Below are 20063 nucleotides of genomic sequence, written 5' to 3'. Positions count from 1 at the left end.
GGAGAGGAGAGGGAGGGGAGAGAGAGGAGAGAGAGAGGAGAGAGAGAGGGAGAGGAGAGGGGAGGGAGAGGAGAGGGGGAGGGAGAGAGGAGAGAGAGAGGAGAGGAGAGGGAGGGGAGAGAGAGGAGAGAGAGAGGAGAGGGGGAGGGAGAGGAGAGGGAGGGGAGAGAGAGGAGAGGGGGAGGGAGAGAGGGGAGAGAGAGAGGAGAGGAGAGGGAGGGGAGAGAGAGGAGAGAGAGAGGAGAGGGGGAGGGAGAGAGGAGAGAGAGAGGAGAGGAGAGGGAGGGGAGAGAGAGGAGAGAGAGAGGAGAGAGAGAGGGAGAGGAGAGGGGAGGGAGAGGAGAGGGGGAGGGAGAGAGGAGAGAGAGAGGAGAGGAGAGGGAGGGGAGAGAGAGGAGAGAGAGAGGAGAGGGGGAGGGAGAGGAGAGGGAGGGGAGAGAGGAGAGAGAGAGGGAGAGGGGAGGGAGAGGAGAGAGAGAGGAGAGGAGAGGGAGGGGAGAGAGAGGAGAGAGAGAGGAGAGGGGAGAGAGAGGAGAGAGAGAGGGAGAGGAGAGGGGAGGGAGGGGAGAGAGGGAGGGAGGGAGGAGAGAGAGAGGGGAGGGAGGGGGGGAGGGAGGGAGGAGAGAGAGGGAGGGGAGAGAGAGGAGAGAGAGGAGAGGGGAGAGAGAGGAGAGGGGAGAGAGGGAGGGAGGGGGGGAGGGAGGGAGGAGAGAGAGGGGAGAGAGAGAGAGGGAGGGGAGAGAGAGGAGAGGGGGAGGGAGGAGAGGGGGAGAGAGAGAGAGGGGAGAGGGGGAGGGAGGAGGAGAGGGAGGGGAGAGAGAGAGAGAGAGGGAGGGGCGAGAGAGAGGGGAGAGAGAGAGGGAGGAAGGGGAGGAGGAGAGGGAGGGGAGGAGGAGGAGAGGAAGGAAGGGGAGGAGGAGAGGGAGAGACGGGGAGGGAGAGGGAGGGAGGGAGGGAGGAGAGACGGAGGGAGGGAGAGAGGGGGAGGGGAGAGAGAGAGGGAGGGAGGAGAGGGGAGGGGAGAGAGAGAGGGAGGGAGAGAGGGGGAGGGGAGAGAGAGAGGGAGGGAGGAGAGGGGAGGGGAGAAGGAGGAGAAGGAGGAGACAGAGGGAGGGAGGAGAGAGGGGGGTGAGAGGGGGAGGAGAAGGAGGAGACAGAGGGAGGGAGGAGGACCATCACGCAGCAATAACACATTTAAAAACATTAGTCCAGTTTTAGAGAAAAGTAGAACCTACATTTATGCTGCGTTCAGGAAACTGGGAACTGAGATTCTCCGTCTGAGAAAGTTAAACCCTCAGATGGTTCAGCTGAATAAACTTTAACTTTAAAAGCTTTAAGTGACGGTTATAACTTCAGCTTTAATGAGATGCTAATGTTAAAGGAACATTTATAAATATTAACATGTATGAAGTTGAATTCCCCGTTTCTGACGTACGTGTTGGGGAGAAACTCAATACATGTATTCAGAATATACTCATTTGTAGTAACTGTATCCAGGTACAGTTACACTTATGTTTGAGAGTATTTAGAATAAGTTACTTTCCTAAAATCAAAGGAACACATCCCAGAATCAATCGCTTTAGCTTCAGCGTTATTAAAGGGATGTTTCAGGAGTCTGGTGTTAGAAGTGCTTTGCCTCAGGTGCTCTGTGGGCCACACTGTTTTTAATGCAGGCTAGCTGATACCATAGACATGCACTAGCCTAGCATTAGCCTAGCGCCACGAAACTCTTCAAATATAAGAACTGCAACACTCTGGATTCGGTTTGTGATCCTTCTGCAGATCTGGCTCTTTTACCAGGACGTCTGACCTCGCCTCGACAGTGACCTCGTGTGTTTGGAGTGAGGAACTGCAGCCACATTAACCATGATCCCAGGTGGAGGGGTCACTTTAAGACTTTTCCCAGTTTCCTGAACGCAGCGTGAGTTTAGTGCTGTTTAAACACGAGGCTAAAGTCCTGATGGCGCTGGGTTCAGACCCGTCCCGGTCCGTGGTCCCGGTCCGTGGTCCGTGGTCCCGGTCCGTGGTCCGTCAGAGTCTGGTGTCGTGCACGTCGTCCTCGCTCTCCTCCGGGAGGCTGCAGATCTTGGGGGGGGCCTGGTTGGGCGCCCGTTTGCTGGAGTTGAGGCGGGGCAGGTTGGGGAACAGCTTGAGCCGGTCCTGGGAGCTCATGGCCTGCTTCAGCTGGCTGGTCTCGTTCAGGAGCTTCTGGATGGAGTCGTAGCCTTTGATGGAGCTTCCCTCGATCATCTGGGACAGAGACGCAGAGTCACGAGTTCACGTCTCAGGTAAAGAAATGCTTATTTAATGACTTTAATGAACGACAATGAGAAAGACTCAAAGAAATGTTCAAATGTTTTCCCTGATCGTTATTTAGAAGTTTGGAGAGAGAAGATGCTGGACTTTGGGAAAATAATGGGAAATTGACAAGAAGGAAGGAAGGAAGGAGGAAGGAAAGAAGGAAGGAAGGAAGGAAGGAGGAAGGAAAGAAGGAAGGAAGGAAGGAAGGAAGGAAGGAAGGAAGGAAGGAAAGAAGGAAAGAAGGAAGGAAAGAAGGAAGGAAGGAAAGAAGGAAAGAAGGAAGGAAGGAAAGAAGGAAAGAAGGAGGAAGGAAGGAGGAAGGAAAGAAGGAAGGAAGGAAGGAGGAAGGAAAGAAGGAAAGAAGGAAGGAAGGAAAGAAGGAAGGAAGGAAAGAAGGAAAGAAGGAGAAAGGAAGGAGGAAGGAAAGAAGGAAGGAAGGAAGGAAGGAGGAAGGAAAGAAGGAAGGAAGGAAGGAAGGAGGAAGGAAAGAAGGAAGGAAGGAAGGAAGGAAGGAAGGAAAGAAGGAAAGAAGGAAGGAAAGAAGGAAGGAAGGAAAGAAGGAAGGAAGGAAGGAGGAAGGAAAGAAGGAAAGAAGGAAGGAAGGAAAGAAGGAAGGAAGGAAAGAAGGAAGGAAGGAAGGAGGAAGGAAAGAAGGAAAGAAGGAAGGAAGGAAAGAAGGAAGGAAGGAAGGAAGGAAAGAAGGAGAAAGGAAGGAGGAAGGAAAGAAGGAAGGAAGGAAGGAAGGAGGAAGGAAAGAAGGAAGGAAGGAAGGAAGGAGGAAGGAAAGAAGGAAGGAAGGAAGGAAGGAGGAAGGAAAGAAGGAAGGAAGGAAGGAAGGAAGGAAGGAAAGAAGGAAAGAAGGAAGGAAAGAAGGAAGGAAGGAAAGAAGGAAAGAAGGAAAGAAGGAAGGAAGGAAAGAAGGAAAGAAGGAGGAAGGAAGGAGGAAGGAAAGAAGGAAGGAAGGAAGGAGGAAGGAAAGAAGGAAAGAAGGAAGGAAGGAAAGAAGGAAGGAAGGAAAGAAGGAAAGAAGGAGAAAGGAAGGAGGAAGGAAAGAAGGAAGGAAGGAAGGAAGGAAGGAGGAAGGAAAGAAGGAAAGAAGGAAGGAAGGAAGGAAGGAAGGAAGGAGGAAGGAAAGAAGGAAAGAAGGAAGGAAGGAAGGAAGGAAAGAAGGAAGGAAGGAAGGAGGAAGGAAAGAAGGAAGGAAGGAAGGAAGGAAGGAAGGAAAGAAGGAAAGAAGGAAAGAAGGAAGGAAAGAAGGAAAGAAGGAAGGAAGGAAAGAAGGAAAGAAGGAAAGAAGGAAGGAAGGAAAGAAGGAAAGAAGGAGGAAGGAAGGAGGAAGGAAAGAAGGAAGGAAGGAAGGAAGGAGGAAGGAAAGAAGGAAAGAAGGAAAGAAGGAAAGAAGGAAGGAAGGAAGGAAGGAAGGAAAGAAGGAAGGAAGGAAAGAAGGAAGGAAGGAAGGAAGGAGGAAGGAAAGAAGGAAAGAAGGAAGGAAGGAAAGAAGGAAGGAAAGAAGGAAAGAAGGAAGGAAGGAAAGAAGGAAAGAAGGAAAGAAGGAAGGAAGGAAGGAAGGAAGGAAAGAAGGAAGGAAGGAAGGAAGGAGGAAGGAAAGAAGGAAAGAAGGAAGGAAGGAAAGAAGGAAGGAAGGAAGGAAGGAGGGAGGAAAGAAGGAAGGAAGGAAGGAAGGAAGGAAGGAGGAGGGAAGGAAGGAAGGAAAGAAGGAAGGAAAGAAGGAAGGAGGAAGGAAGGACGGAAGGAAGGAGGAAGGAAGGAAAGAAGGAAGGAGGAAGGAAGGAAGGAAAGAAGGAAGGAGGAAGGAAGGAAAGAAGGAAGGAAGGAAGGAAGGAAGGAAGAAGGAAGGAAGGAAGGAAGGAAGGAAAGAAGGAAGGAAGGAAGGAAGGAAGGAAAGAAGGAAGGAGGAAGGAAGGAAGGAAAGAAGGAAGGAGGAAGGAAAGAAGGAAAGAAGGAAGGAAGGAAGGAAGGAAAGAAGGAGGAAGGAAAGAAGGAAAGAAGGAAGGAAGGAAAGAAGGAAGGAAGGAAAGAAGGAAAGAAGGAAGGAAGGAAAGAAGGAAAGAAGGAAAGAAGGAAGGAAGGAAAGAAGGAAAGAAGGAAGGAAGGAAAGAAGGAAGGAAGGAAGGAAGGAAAGAAGGAAGGAAGGAAGGAAGGAAGGAAGGAAGGAGGAGGGAAGGAAGGAAGGAAGGAAAGAAGGAAGGAAAGAAGGAAGGAGGAAGGAAGGAAGGAAGGAAGGAGGAAGGAAGGAAAGAAGGAAGGAGGAAGGAAAGAAGGAAGGAGGAAGGAAGGAAAGAAGGAAGGAAGGAAGGAAGGAAGGAAGAAGGAAGGAAGGAAGGAAGGAAGGAAGGAAGGAAGGAAAGAAGGAAGGAAGGAAGGAAGGAAGGAAAGAAGGAAGGAGGAAGGAAGGAAGGAAAGAAGGAAGGAGGAAGGAAAGAAGGAAAGAAGGAAGGAAGGAAGGAAGGAAGGAGGAAGGAAGGAGGAAGGAAGGAAAGAAGGAAGGAGGAAGGAAGGAAAGAAGGAAAGAAGGAAGGAAGGAAGGAAGGAAGGAGGAAGGAAGGAAAGAAGGAAGGAAGGAAGGAAGGAGGAAGGAAGGAAAGAAGGAAGGAAGGAAGGAATGAGGAAGGAAGGAAGGAAGGAAGGAAGGAAAGAAGGAAAGAAGGAAGGAAGAAGGAAGTCACGTGTTTCAGTCTCACCAGGAAGGTCTGACACTCGAGCAGCGGCTCCACTCTGTGCTCAGACAGGATCACGGTGCAGTCGGAGAAAGACTGTTTCAGGGTTTTCCTCAGGACCTGCAGAGTTCTGCCACAAACACACAACACACAAGCAACAACAGTAAGAACAACAACAATGGAGTCATTACTGTCATGTTTCAGAGTCAGTATCAGTGACTCAGGACCTGCAGAGTTCTACCACAAACACAATTAAAGCTGCGCGCGGCGATAAAGGCCCTCGCCCCAGGTGCACTGCTCTCGCCTCTGCCTCACACCCAGCTTGGCCTCACTCTTGCCTCACACCCAGCTTGGCCTCACTCTTGCCTCACACCCAGTTTGGCCTCACTCTTGCCTCACACCCAGCTTGGCCTCACTCTTGCCTCACACCCAGCTTGGCCTCACTCTTGCCTCACACCCAGCTTGGCCTCACTCCTGCCTCACACCCAGCTTGGCCTCACTCTTGCCTCACACCCAGCTTGGCCTCACTCTTGCCTCACACCCAGCTTGGCCTCACTCTTGCCTCACACCCAGCTTGGCCTCACTCTTGCCTCACACCCAGCTTGGCCTCACTCTTGCCTCACACCCAGTTTGGCCTCACTCTTGCGCCGGCAAGAAAAGTGAAAGCATTAGAAAAGTGTCAAAGCCATATTTGAACCGGCACCTCCTCCACCAAAGACCAGCGCACTATCACTGAGCTGTAACTCCATGTCAATGTGGGCCTGATGTGGGCTGCTCTTCTTTAAAGGAATAGGCCACCGTTTTTACATACTGAGATATGCTCTTACCTCACTTTAGCCTCACTTTTTTTATAAGCAGATAAAAAGGGGGACTATATTGTGAGGCGTAATGATACGAGGAGCAAAACGTCCGCGCAGTAACTCCTAAAGACTTCCCCTCTCACTTCCGTCAATAACCTTTAGGAGTTACTGCGCGGACGTTTTGCTCCTCGTATCATTACGCCTCACAATATAGTCCCCCTTTTTATCTGCTTATAAAAAAAGTGAGGCTAAAGTGAGGTAAGAGCATATCTCAGTATGTAAAAACGGTGGCCTATGCCTTTAAATGACTGGTTAGAAGTTCGTTCCCAGTTCACCACTTGAGGAGAGGGGTCAGTTCAGGTCATGTGTCCCCCCATACAATTTTTTCAATTGTTTTCGACATTGTCCCCAGTGTTGCCTCAGTTGTTTCTCTACAATCCCACAATTTCTTTGTCTTTAGTTTTTATATTCTGGAAGCGTTCTGTCGTTTTTCAAGAGGGTGGGAACGTAGGCGCAGTCTCACAGTTGAGAAGCCAACACTCTAGCTATGATGCTACACAGGGACAGCAAATGCCAGCCGACATGTAAAAGGAGAAAGCATTAAAAAGTGTCAAGGCTGAGACGACCACACTATCGCTGAGCTACAAGTCCATACAAACACATGAGGGCGAGGATTCTCCAAATTCACGGGGGGGAAATTAGGTCCCAGCACCCCAGTGAAGGAGAGGGGTTGTTTCCCCGTTTTTAATGAGGGTGGAACCATAGGCGGTGATTCATGTTCTTCTCAGTAAGTGCAGAGTCCAAAATAAAAAAAATAAAAATGTCAAGGTTGGGATCGATCCATTAACCTTACGGATGGGAACCCTGCCCTCCACAAACGGAGCGACACAGACTGAGTGAACAACATCGCCGATTTTGCATTAATCTTGTGAAAGACCGCATTGTATCGCATGTGTATTTGCACAAAACGTGATTACAATAATATATTGAATCATTTTGTAATTAGAGTGAATTCCCCGGGCCGTCCAAAGATTTGTTGAGAGGGTGCTCCCTCGATGTGTGAAGCAATATTGTGGTGCGACCCATATAGCACGAGGAGCACACAGAGAGGCCAGAGAGGCGGACAGGAAACAGCCGGACTGAACTTCCTGTGATTGTACAGTCCAGAAAAAGCTGAATTTGCAGCCAAAAACGTCCAGATTGAAACTTCTTTTACTGACAGAGGGTTAGTATAAGTCTGTACGAGTCTAAAACTGTGGCTTTTGTGATTAAAGGGGGAAATTTGGAAAATTGACGGATTTCAACTCTGACAGAGTCCAACATGCTCACAGGCAAAGAACTCTGGCTATTTTCACGGAGGATGGGCGGGCCACTTACAAGCCACTTACAAGCCACTTACAAGCCACTTACAAGTCATTTTTGGCGATAGCGGCTGCGTGACCATCAGGTCCAGGTGGGGAATGTGCTCGCGCGCCGGATTGGGTCCGTTCCAATCCGGCAAAGTCTGTGAAAATTATGAGGCTTTGAAATTTGCTGAAAATGGCCTCTCAGTTGCGGCCTTGTCATGACCACGCCCAAAAATGGAAAAAAAAATTGAAATGATGATTTTGAAAGCCACATGGGTTTGGGACATGTTGGCCAAAATTGGAGGCTTTCCATTGAAAACTCGAGGGGGCCAGAAGTTCAAGAGGTACGATTTTAAAGGTTTGAGGGCGGGGTCATAATATCATTTTTGACATGTCCTGACGTGGTCTATGTCCGCGGCCAATGTCACTTTTGTACGATGATTTTTTTTGCGGCCGGTCCTCCATTGACTCAACGTAAACTGCCTTTGAGGGGGCGCCACAGAGCCAACTTTTATTATTTTCTCTTGCGAACCCCCCCCCCCCCCCCCCCCCCCCGCCCAACATTAGAGCTTGCGGAGCACTACGTTTTGATCCCTGTTCCTTGCGAATCGGTTCACGTTTGCTACGTGAATTCTTGCGTTTTTGTCCCCGTTATCGATATTAAACAACAACACCTTACAACAGAAGAACATAGGATCCAAATAGTAGTAGTAGTAGTAGTAGTAGTAGTAGTAGTAGTAGTAGCAGTAGCAGTAGTAGTAGTAGTTGTAGTACTAGTACTCACATTGGGGGCCAGGTAGTAGTAGTAGTAGTAGTAGTAGTAGTAGTAGTAGTAGTAGTAGTACTAGTACTCACATGGGGTCCAGGTAGTAGTAGTAGTAGTAGTAGTAGTAGTAGTAGTAGTAGTAGTAGTAGTAGTAGTAGTACTAGTACTCACATGGGGTCCAGATAGGCCGAGGGCTCGTCCAGCAGGAGGATCCGGGCGCGGCTCAGGATGGATCGTGCCAAACACAGCAGTTGTTTGTGGCCGTACTGAGCACGAAGCCCCCGTCCTCCAGCTGGAAGTCCAGCTTATCAGGAAACTGCTCGATCACCGTCTTCAGACCCACCTGCACACGGGAACACGCTAAGAACACGCTAAACACCTGCACACAGGAACACGCTAAGAACACGCTTAATAACACCTGCACACGGGAACACGCTAAGAACACGCTAAAGAACACGCTAAAGAACACGCTTAATAACACCTGCACACGGAACACGCTAAGAACACGCTAAGAACACGCTAAGAACACGCTTAACACCTGCACACGGAGAACACGCTTAAGAACACGCTAAGAACACACTTAAGAACACGCTAAACACCTGCACACGGAGAACACGCTTAAGAACACGCTAAGAACACGCTTAAGAACACGCTAAACACCTGCACACGGAGAACACGCTTAAGAACACGCTAAGAACACGCTTAAGAACACGCTAAACACCTGCACACGGGAACACGATAAGAACACGCTTAAGAACACGCTTAACACCTGCACACGGGAACACGCTAATAACACGCTTAAGAACACGCTTAACACCTGCACACGGGAACACGATAAGAACACGATAAGAACACGCTTAAGAACACGCTAAACACCTGCACACGGGAACACGCTAAGAACACGCTTAAGAACACGCTTAACACCTGCACACGGGAACACGCTAATAACACGCTTAAGAACACGCTAAGAACACGCTTAAGAACACGCTAAACACCTGCACACGGAGAACGCGCTTAAGAACACGCTTAAGAACACGCTTAAGAACACGCTAAACACCTGCACACGGGAACACGCTTAAGAACACGCTTAAGAACACGCACCTCGTCGGCCACCCTCCACAGCTCCTCGTCGCTGTGGCGACTGTACGGGTCCAGGTTCATGCGGAACGTCCCCGTCAGAATGAACACTTTCTGAAAGGACACAGAAGCAAAGTGTCATCACAGCTTCAGGATTGTTCCCGAGGTTTCCGGTGTGTTTACCTGAGGCACCACCCCGAAGGCCTTCCTCCAGGTGTGCAGCGACACGGAGCTCCAGGACACGCCGTCGATGCAGATGTCCCCGTCTGTGGAGGCCAGTCTGAGCAGAGCCGACAGCAGCGTGCTCTTCCCGGAGCCGGTCCGGCCGAGCAACCCCACCTGAAGACAGAGGACTGTAACGAAAACACGCCCGAGCAAACCCACCTGGAGAGAGAGGACTGTAACGAAAACACGCCCGAGCAACCCCACCTGAAGACAGAGGACTGTAACGAAAACATGCCCAAGCAACCCCACCTGAAGACAGAGGAGTATAACGAAAACACGCCCGAGCAAACCCACCTGAAGACAGAGGAGTATAACGAAAACACGCCCGAGCAAACCCACCTGAAGACAGAGGAGTATAACGAAAACACGCCCGAGCAAACCCACCTGAAGACAGAGGACTGTAACTACAACACGCCCGAGCAAATCCACCTGAAGACAGAGGAGTATAACGAAAACACGCCCGAGCAAACCCACCTGAAGACAGAGGGCTTTAACTACAACATGCCCGAGCAACCCCACCTGAAGACAGAGGACTGTAACTACAACACGGCCCAGCAACTCCACCTGAAGACAGAGGAGTATAACGAAAACACGCCCGAGCAAACCCACCTGAAGACAGAGGACTGTAACTACAACACGGCCGAGCAAACCCACCTGAAGACAGAGGAGTATAACGAAAACACGGCCGAGCAACCCCACCTGAAGACAGAGGAGTATAACGAAAACACGCCCGAGCAACCCCACCTGAAGACAGAGGAGTATAACGAAAACACGCCCGAGCAACCCCACCTGAAGACAGAGGAGTGTAACGAAAACACGGCCGAGCAAACCCACCTGAAGACAGAGGAGTATAACGAAAACACGCCCGAGCAAACCCACCTGAAGACAGAGGACTGTAACGAAAACACGCCCGAGCAAACCCACCTGAGGACAGAGGACTGTAACGAAAACACGCCCGAGCAAACCCACCTGAAGACAGAGGAGTATAACGAAAACACGCCCGAGTAAACCCACCTGAAGACAGAGGAGTATAACGAAAACACGCCCGAGCAAACCCACCTGAAGACAGAGGACTGTAACTACAACACGCCCGAGCAAACCCACCTGAAGACAGAGGACTGTAACGAAAACACGCCCGAGCAAACCCACCTGAAGACAGAGGAGTATAACGAAAACACGCCCGAGCAAACCCACCTGAAGACAGAGGACTGTAACGAAAACACGCCCGAGCAACCCCGCCTGAAGACAGAGGACTTTAACTACAACACGCCCGAGCAAACCCACCTGAAGACAGAGGACTGTAACTACAACACGCCCGAGCAAACCCACCTGAAGACAGAGGACTGTAACTACAACACGCCCGAGCAAACCCACCTGAAGACAGAGGACTGTAACGAAAACACGCCCGAGTAAACCCACCTGAAGACAGAGGAGTATAACGAAAACACGCCCGAGCAACCCACCTGAAGACAGAGGAGTATAACGAAAACACGCCCGAGCAAACCCACCTGAAGACAGAGGACTTTAACTACAACACGCCCGAGCAAACCCACCTGAAGACAGAGGAGTATAACGAAAACACGCCCGAGCAACCCCACCTGAAGACAGAGGACTATAACGAAAACACGCCCGAGCAAACCCACCTGAAGACAGAGGACTGTAACGAAAACACGCCCGAGCAGAAGGAAGGGAAGAAAGGAAAGAAAGAAAGAAAGAAAGAAAGAAAGAAAGAAAGAAAGAAAGGGAGGAGGAAAGAAAGGAAGGAAGGAAGGAAGAAGGAAGGAAAGAAAGGAAGAAAGAAAGAAAGAAAGAAAGAAAGGGAGGAGGAAAGAAAGGAAGGAAGGAAGGAAGGAAGAAGGAAGGAAGGAAAGAAGGAAGGAAAGAAGGAAAGAAGGAAGGAAAGAAAGGAAGGAAAGAAGGAAGAAGGAAGGAAGGAAGGAAGGAAAGAAGGAAGAAGGAAGGAAGAAGGAAAGAAGGAAGGAAAGAAGGAAAGAAGGAAGGAAGGAAAGAAGGAAGGAAAGAAGGAAGGAAAGAAGGAAAGAAAGAAGGAAGGAAAGAAGGAAGGAAAGAAGGAAAGGAAGAAGGAAGGAAGGAAGGAAGGAAAGAAGGAAGAAGGAAAGAAGGAAGGAAAGAAGGAAAGAAGGAAGGAAGGAAGAAGGAAGGAAAGAAGGAAGAAGGAAAGAAAGAAGGAAAGAAAGAAGGAAAGAAAGGAAGGAAGGAAGGAAGGAAAGAAGGAAAGAAGGAAGGAAAGAAAGGAAGGAAAGAAGGAAAGGAAGAAGGAAGGAAGGAAGGAAAGAAGGAAGAAGGAAGGAAGAAGGAAAGAAGGAAGGAAAGAAGGAAAGAAGGAAGGAAGGAAAGAAGGAAGGAAAGAAGGAAGGAAAGAAGGAAAGAAGGAAGGAAGGAAAGAAGGAAGGAAAGAAGGAAGGAAAGAAGGAAAGAAAGAAGGAAAGAAGGAAAGGAAGAAGGAAGGAAGGAAGGAAGGAAAGAAGGAAGAAGGAAGGAAGGAAGAAGGAAGGAAGGAAAGAAAGAAGAAGGAAGGAAGGAAGAAGGAAGGAAAGAAGGAAGAAGGAAAGAAAGAAGGAAAGAAAGAAGGAAAGAAGGAAGGAAAGAAGGAAAGGAAGAAGGAAGGAAGGAAGGAAGGAAAGAAGGAAGAAGGAAAGAAAGAAGGAAAGAAAGAAGGAAAGAAGGAAGGCAGGAAGAAGGAAGGAAGGAAGGAAAGAAGGAAAGAAAGAAGGAAGGAAGGAAGGAAAGAAGGAAGGAAGGAAAGAAGGAAAGAAGGAAGAAAGGAAGGAAGGAAAGGAATGAAGGAAAGAAGGAAGGAAGGAAAGAAGGAAAGAAGGAAAGAAGGAAGGAAGGAAGGACTTTAAATAAAACACGCCCGAGCAAACCCACCTGAAGACAGAGGACTATAACGAAAACACGACTGAGCAATAAGGAAAGAAGGAAGGAAGTAAGTAAGTAATGAAGTAGCCCCATAGTAGTAGTATTTATACTCGCGTGTCCCCCTGAAGTACTGCAGTATTAGTACTCACGCTATGCCCCGCCTCCACGCTGAAGCTGATGTCGCTGAGCACGGCGCGCCCCGCCTCCGTGTACTTGACGGTCAGGCCCTGCACGTCCATCTGTCCGCGGTTGGGCCAGTAGTCCTGGACGTGAGGGTTCTCCAGGACCAGGTCTGGAGCTCCGCGGCCGGACTTCCCCTGGACCGGCTCCTCTGACGGGAGGTCGATGAACTTGAACACGCGGTCCACGGAGCGCATCTGAGGCGGAGACAGAGGCGGAGACAGGCTTGCTTAAAGAGACTAGATGCAAGTTGGTCATTTTATACTCACTACTGCCACCTCTGGTCATACGTGTAACTGCAGCTTCTATATTAAAGGAATAGGCCACCGTTTTATTAACTCCGCTAAAGTGAGGTAAGAGCATATCTCAGTATGTAAAAACGGTGGCCTATTCCTTTAAGCTCCTGCATGACGGCACTTCAGACCCGATTTAACACCTTTCTGAGCGACAGTGCAGGATTTTAGAGGCAGTTGTGGTGAACACGTCTGAGCTCATTCTACACATTAGGACATGGAGGAACATGTAGGGCAGGGGTGGCAAACACGCGGCTCTTGGCCAATCAGAGTGCGGCTCTTTGCATGACTGGATAATACAATGCTGCTCTTTACAAGAGTCTTGGTACATATTTCCCATAAACTGTAAAACAGTCTTTACGAATCTTGACCAAAAATCCCACCATGCTCCTACAGACCCGGTTTCCATCTCTACATGAATGAGAGCCCGTATCACCCTCGTTTTCGAGGCGGCGTGAAAAGGTGCCTGCCTCAAGCAGGATGTAGGTTAAACAACAGGCAGGCAGATCGTGGCTCTGGGATCAGCTTCTGCTTTTCAGGTTTCTGATCAGCCTACTCATTATTTGATGAAATTTGGCCTCATATTCACAGAAAAAGATCAAAATTAGGAAATGGAAAAAAGAGGAGCTCTAATGAAGCATATGATGCGAAGCGCGACATCACGTATCGCGGAAATACGCAAAGTCATGACTTTTCTTTCACATGTGACAGAAACTGTAACAAATACAACTTAAAAAAGAACCTCAGACGTCCTCCAGAGGCTCCTCATTAAAGTTTATGAACTTTGTGCAGCCTAGAGAGCCTTCTCTCTGCACAGTCCAGTCAGGACCGAGCTGCAGGCACAGAGCGCACAGGCCAGGGGCGAATCAGAAAAGGGGGCTCAGTGGGCAGGGCCCCCCATACAAACACACCCCAGCATTAAAAAAAAAAATCTAATTCTGTCCCAGTCAGAACAGAACAAAATGTCAGTTTATTTAATATATATTTATTTCAGTCTTGGTTAGGAGTAAAACCAACAGTCTCATTATATTTAATCACAATAAAGTACCACCCCTGGATCTCGCTAATGGTTGGTGCCTTTGTGGCTCTTCACAGGATCAAGGTTGAAAATTCCAGCTCTTGGTCTCTGACTAGTTAGCCACCCCTGATGTAGGGGGAGGAAAATACAGAATTTTAACATTTTTAAACTCTGTACGTTTGTTAAAGAGGGGGTGTTCTGCTTTTTTCAGTCCCATAGCACCAGTCTATATGACACCTTTCCGACACGCCCCCTCCACAAGCTGTCTGTGGCATCAGTGGGGAGGGGGTTCTGCTGAGGAGCAGTGGTTGGTTACTCGGCTGGTGACCAAAGCTCGGAGGCGTCTCCAGGAGGTGGGGGCGTTCCTAGGAGGACTCAGGCAAACCTATCCCTAAAATGGCCGCCATCAGAGTTTTTACAGATTACTCAGAAATACGTGAATGTGCCAAGGCAACACTTCAGGCATGTTTTTAATGAGGGAATGACAGAATAACATGATGTAAAGCTTGAAAAAGTCCATTTTGCATAATACTCCCACTTTAAAACCACAATCAATATTTGTGAAACTCAACGGGGAGTTACTTAACAGACTTATTTATCAGAACCATGAGCCAAAAATGCTGAACCTACTGCTAATAAAGTATTATTTACTAAAGTCGGTACTTCCGGGGTTAGCGTAGCTGCTGCTCGTTAGCATTTATCTCCACTAAACCGGAAGTACCGACTTTACTAAATATTACTTTTTTAGCAGTAGGTTCAGCATTTTTGGCTCATGAGCCTGAGAAATAAGTAGGTTCAGTTAGGGCTGCTCGATTATTGAAAAAATAATTATTATTTTTGTCATAATTGAAATCACGATTATTCAAACGATTATTTGTTGCCTTTAAAAAAAAACATCAAAAAAAGACAAAAATCCAGCAAAAAAGTGACAAAAATCCCCCCAAAAAAGACAAAAATCCATCAAAAAAGTGACAAAAATCCAGCAAAAGTGACAAAAATCCAGCAGAAAAAAGACAAAAATCCATCAAAAAAGTGTCAAAAATCCCCCCAAAAAAGACAAAAATCCATCAGAAAAGTGACAAAAATCCCAAAATTAAAAATTTGAAAAAAAAATAAAAAAAACGAACAAAAAAAACAAAAAATTATACGCGATTTTTTGCGATTATGCTAATTTTGTAATCGTTTACTGTTGTAATCGAAATCGTAATCGAATTTCGATTAATTGCACAGCCCTAGGTTCAGTAACTCTATGATGAGTTTCAGACATATTGATTGTTGTATTAAAGAGTTTTTAATGTTTTTTTTCTCGCATATTAGCCGGTATGCTAGGACCCGGAAGCGGAAGTCGTGACGTCACACTTAACAAACGCATTTGGACCCTTCATTATCAGATGTCATTAATATTATTGTGCTTTTAGCTGAATATCATATTCCTTGCTGCAAATGGAGGGTTTATCAGTGAATTTAAAATGTTTTACAGCTCCCTAAAAACACTAAAAGTCTGGAAAACTGCACGGACAATCAGCCCCCAACTTTCAAAACTGCTTTTATTTTAAAAGAATTTGCTCCATTATTGTAAATATTTTATTTTGCTGAATGCTTGTGTTTTGAGAGCCTTGTTCGCCCCCTAGCCTTTGTTCAAGTCTCAGCGAGAGTTTGTATTCTTTCAGTTAATAAAATAAATAATAATAAAAAAAAATATGGAGGTGACAATAAAAAAATAAAAAAATAAAAATTAACAAACGCATAGTCCCTTTAAAGGTGCACTATGCATCTTAAGTGGAAAAAAAAATCTCAAAATCGACTTTTTGGAGCTGTTAGCCATGTTGTTATGCTATTTCCCCAGAGTGGTTTGCGGCTTCATTCACGCAGCTCTCAGTAATCCTCCTGAATCCTGCTCTCTGAGGCTCCGCCCTCCTGCTCTCTGAAGCTCCGCCCTCCTGCTCTCTGAGGCTCCGCCCTCTCCTGGTGAACGACTGAGTGTTCAGTTGTGTCGTCACAGCGGAACGGAAGTGCTCGACGTCTGTAATGTAATGTCTTAATTCTATGCTTACGGACGGATTTTAATTTGTAAAACAGCTTTTTCATTATTTCTGTTGTATTTCTTGTTTGCGCTGCAGCTGAAGATGGAGCTCGTTATAACCTACTCTGGACACACCTGTTCTTTATTCTTACCTAACGATAATGTCACGGAGAAAAAGAAGCGCGTTTGGCTACGAGGACGGGAGTTTATTCAACCTTTTTCAAGAAGAGGCCACTCTCTTAGAAGCTGTTTTTTTTCTCCGGGATTCGGCGACTTTCACCAAAATATTGTTTTTCTGTGACTGTCTCTGATGGATGTTTGTGAACCTTCGCCAGAACCAAAGTGGATTAACTTTTATAACCAACGCGAGTCCCATAATGTAAACAGCGATGGAGCAGAGGGTGAGTCAATCCAAACGCGGGTTAGCTTGTGTGTTAGCATATTAGCATGTGTGTTAGCATATTAGCGTGTGTGTGTTAGCCATTTATGAAGCTGTGTTGCAGATGTCAACTCTATATAACTGCATCGTAAAGTAACTTCACTTATTGCTGTTTATTTATATTACGGTAAAGTATGTGCGGAGAGAGGGGGCGGAGTTAACAGAGAGGGGGCGGAGTTAACTGAATCGAAGCGTTGTGTCTTCCGGGTTTGAAAAATACCTCCAGAAAACACTTATATTTATCACAAAAATGAGTGCTCCATATTGGTAGAGGTACAATCATTCATATAAATGCCTACACTTAACTTTGGAATGGCTAAAATAGCAGGATATAGATCCTTTAAGATTTGCACGTATTTGACTATAGTGACTCGTGTCTTCATGGGAGCAGCTCGGCACCTTTGCTTTCCCTCACAGTCGACTTTAAGACACTCCACGATTCATTGTTTTTAGGTGTTTGTACAAAAACAAAAAACTTTGACTCCTGACTTTGACTTTGAGAATCCTAGAGGCCACTGTGAGGGAACGGAAAGGTGCCGAGCTGCTCCTATAAAACCCCCAAGTCACTAATGGGTCACATAAAAAGTTACATAGTGCATCTTTAATCTCCCCCACATCTGTTTAGTTGTCGGCCCTGAGCCTCGGTTTTGGTGCAGGGCTCGGGCTAAAGGGAAGGGGGATATTGGGCCTAACAGATATTTTACACATGAGTTTTATGATTGTGATTCCCGTTCACACAGTGCCAGTGATGGATAGAACTCTTACGTAACAGAATACTGAACTATATATACTATTAAGTAAAGTATTCCGTTACTTTGAAAAAAGACTGAAGCACTCATGGGTTTAGAAACATTAAAAATCTTCATTAATTCAGGGAGCAGCACATTCAAACTCACACTGGTAGAAATGATACTTTTGTCTCATTTTTGTCACATTTTTGTTGAACTTTTGTCACATTTTTGTAGATTTTTTGTCTCATTTTTGCTGAACTTTTTGTCTAATTTATGTTGAACTTTTAGTTGAATTTTTGTTGAATTTTTGTTGAATTTTTGTTGAATTTTTGTTGAATTTTTGTCACTTTTTTGGTGAATTATTGTCACATTTCTGTTGAATTTTTGTCACATTTTTGTTGAATTTTTGTCACTTTTTTGTAGAATTTTTGTTGAATTTTTGTCATATTTTTGTTGAGTTTTTGTTGAATTTTTGTTGAATTTTTGTCACATTTTTGTTGAATTTTTGTTGAATTTTTGTTGAATTTTTGTTGAATTTTTGTCACTTTTTTGGTGAATTATTGTCACATTTCTGTTGAATTTTTGTCACATTTTTGTTGAATTTTTGTCACTTTTTTGTAGAATTTTTGTAGAATTTTTGTCATATTTTTGTTGAGTTTTTGTTGAATTTTTGTTGAATTTTTGTTGAATTTTTGTTGAGTTTTTTTTGAATTTTTGTTGAATTTTTGTTGAATTTTTGTCACTTTTTTGGTGAATTTTTGTCACTTTTTTGTAGAATTTTTGTTGAATTTTTGTCATATTTTTGTTGAGTTTTTGTTGAATTTTTGTTGAATTTTTGTCACATTTTTGTTGAATTTTTGTTGAATTTTTGTTGAATTTTTGTTGAATTTTTGTTGAATTTTTGTTGAATTTTTGTTGAATTTTTGTTGAATTTTTGTTGAATTTTTGTCACTTTTTTGGTGAATTATTGTCACATTTCTGTTGAATTTTTGTCACATTTTTGTTGAATTTTTGTCACTTTTTTGTAGAATTTTTGTTGAATTTTTGTCATATTTTTGTTGAGTTTTTGTTGAATTTTTGTTGAATTTTTGTTGAATTTTTGTCACATTTTTGTTGAGTTTTTGTTGAATTTTTGTTGAATTTTTGTTGAATTTTTGTTGAATTTTTGTCACTTTTTTGGTGAATTATTGTCACATTTCTGTTGAATTTTTGTCACATTTTTGTTGAATTTTTGTCACTTTTTTGTAGAATTTTTGTAGAATTTTTGTCATATTTTTGTTGAGTTTTTGTTGAATTTTTGTCACATTTTTGTTGAATTTTTGTTGAATTTTTGTTGAATTTTTGTTGAATTTTTGTTGAATTTTTGTCACTTTTTTGGTGAATTATTGTCACATTTCTGTTGAATTTTTGTCACATTTTTGTTGAATTTTTGTCACTTTTTTGTAGAATTTTTGTAGAATTTTTGTCATATTTTTGTTGAGTTTTTGTTGAATTTTTGTTGAATTTTTGTTGAATTTTTGTTGAGTTTTTTTTGAATTTTTGTTGAATTTTTGTTGAATTTTTGTCACTTTTTTGGTGAATTATTGTCACATTTCTGTTGAATTTTTGTCACATTTTTGTTGAATTTTTGTCACTTTTTTGTAGAATTTTTGTTGAATTTTTGTCATATTTTTGTTGAGTTTTTGTTGAATTTTTGTTGAATTTTTGTCACATTTTTGTTGAATTTTTGTTGAATTTTTGTTGAATTTTTGTTGAATTTTTGTTGAATTTTTGTCACTTTTTTGGTGAATTATTGTCACATTTCTGTTGAATTTTTGTCACATTTTTGTTGAATTTTTGTCACTTTTTTGTAGAATTTTTGTAGAATTTTTGTCATATTTTTGTTGAGTTTTTGTTGAATTTTTGTTGAATTTTTGTTGAATTTTTGTTGAATTTTTGTTGAATTTTTGTTGAGTTTTTTTTCACTTTTTTGTTGAATTTTTGTCACATTTTTGTTGAATTTTTGTCACATTTTTGTTGAATTTTTGTCATATTTTTGTTGAATTTTTGTCACATTTTTGTTGAATTTTTGTCACTTTTTTGTTGAATTTTTGTCACATTTTTGTTGAATTTTTGTCACTTTTTTGTTGAATTTTTGTCACTTTTTTGTTGAATTTTTGTCACTTTTTTGTTGAATTTTTGTCACTTTTTTGTTGAATTTTTGTCACTTTTTTGTTGAATTTTTGTCACATTTTTGTTGAATTTTTGTCACTTTTTTGTTGAATTTTTGTTGAATTTTTGTCACTTTTTTGTTGAATTTTTGTCACTTTTTTGTTGAATTTTTGTCACTTTTTTGTTGAATTTTTGTCACATTTTTGTTGAATTTTTGTCACTTTTTTGTTGAATTTTTGTTGAATTTTTGTCACTTTTTTGTTGAATTTTTGTCACTTTTTTGTTGAATTTTTGTCACTTTTTTGTTGAATTTTTGTCACATTTTTGTTGAATTTTTGTCACTTTTTTGTTGAATTTTTGTTGAATTTTTGTCACTTTTTTGTTGAATTTTTGTCACTTTTTTGTTGAATTTTTGTCACTTTTTTGTTGAATTTTTGTCACATTTTTGTTGAATTTTTGTCACATTTTTGTTGAATTTTTGTCACTTTTTTGTTGAATTTTTGTTGAATTTTTGTCACTTTTTTGTTGAATTTTTGTCATATTTTTGTTGAATTTTTATCACTTTTTTGTCTAATTTTTGTCTATTTTTTGTTGAATTTTTGTCATATTTTTGTTGAATTTTTGTTGAATTTTTGTCTAATTTTTGCAGAAAGCTGAAGCCCTGTAGTTTTGTTTGTCGTTTTAAGTTCAGGCTCGTTCTTCCACGCCCACCAGAGGGCGCCAGCTCACTGGTCTGTGACGTGTGTGAGTCTCACCAGTCCGTCCACGGTGATGCTGGTGATCACGGCCCACTGAAACGTCCCGAGGATCAGCATCGCCAGCGCCACGATGATCCCGATGTCCCCGGGTTTATCGCCTGAGGAGAGACATGAGAGCAGGGCTGTTTAACCTCTTAACCCCCACCTGCACCGACCACCAGTTTGGCTTAAAGTTTCTTGACAAAAGCATCATCATGAGTGATTTTTATCTTCACAAAGTCCTCATAAACACAAACACATGCCTTGCTCCTGGTTCTCCTCGTGGGGTTTTCCTTTGGTCCCAAGTCTTTAGTTTCTCCTGATTTAAATGTAATGAACCGTAAAATGAGTCTGATCCGACGTAAACACGTTTAAAGGCCCAGAACGGCCCCGGAGCGTTTCTGTTCTTAACCTC

General features: G+C 44.0%; 1 protein-coding gene across 1 annotated transcript in view; it reads right to left on the bottom strand.

The window, feature by feature from the left end:
* Positions 1–2031: 2031 nt before the first annotated feature.
* Positions 2032–20063, bottom strand: part of LOC306982663 (cystic fibrosis transmembrane conductance regulator-like) — a gene marked incomplete at both ends in the record, with an annotated part of 31060 nt that continues 13028 nt past the window's right edge. The window contains 8 exon segments of the mRNA XM_079583134.1: positions 2032–2250; positions 5004–5109; positions 8063–8159; positions 8162–8234; positions 8993–9082; positions 9152–9307; positions 12226–12453; positions 19667–19767. Coding sequence (XP_079439260.1) covers positions 2032–2250; positions 5004–5109; positions 8063–8159; positions 8162–8234; positions 8993–9082; positions 9152–9307; positions 12226–12453; positions 19667–19767 — 1070 coding nt within the window.

This window comes from Gobius niger, assembly GCF_951799975.1.
Source record: "Gobius niger genome assembly, contig: SCAFFOLD_55, whole genome shotgun sequence".
Lineage (NCBI taxonomy): Eukaryota > Metazoa > Chordata > Actinopteri > Gobiiformes > Gobiidae > Gobius > Gobius niger.
Note: the sequence above shows the minus strand (reverse complement) of the source record. Positions and strands in the feature narration are given on the sequence as shown.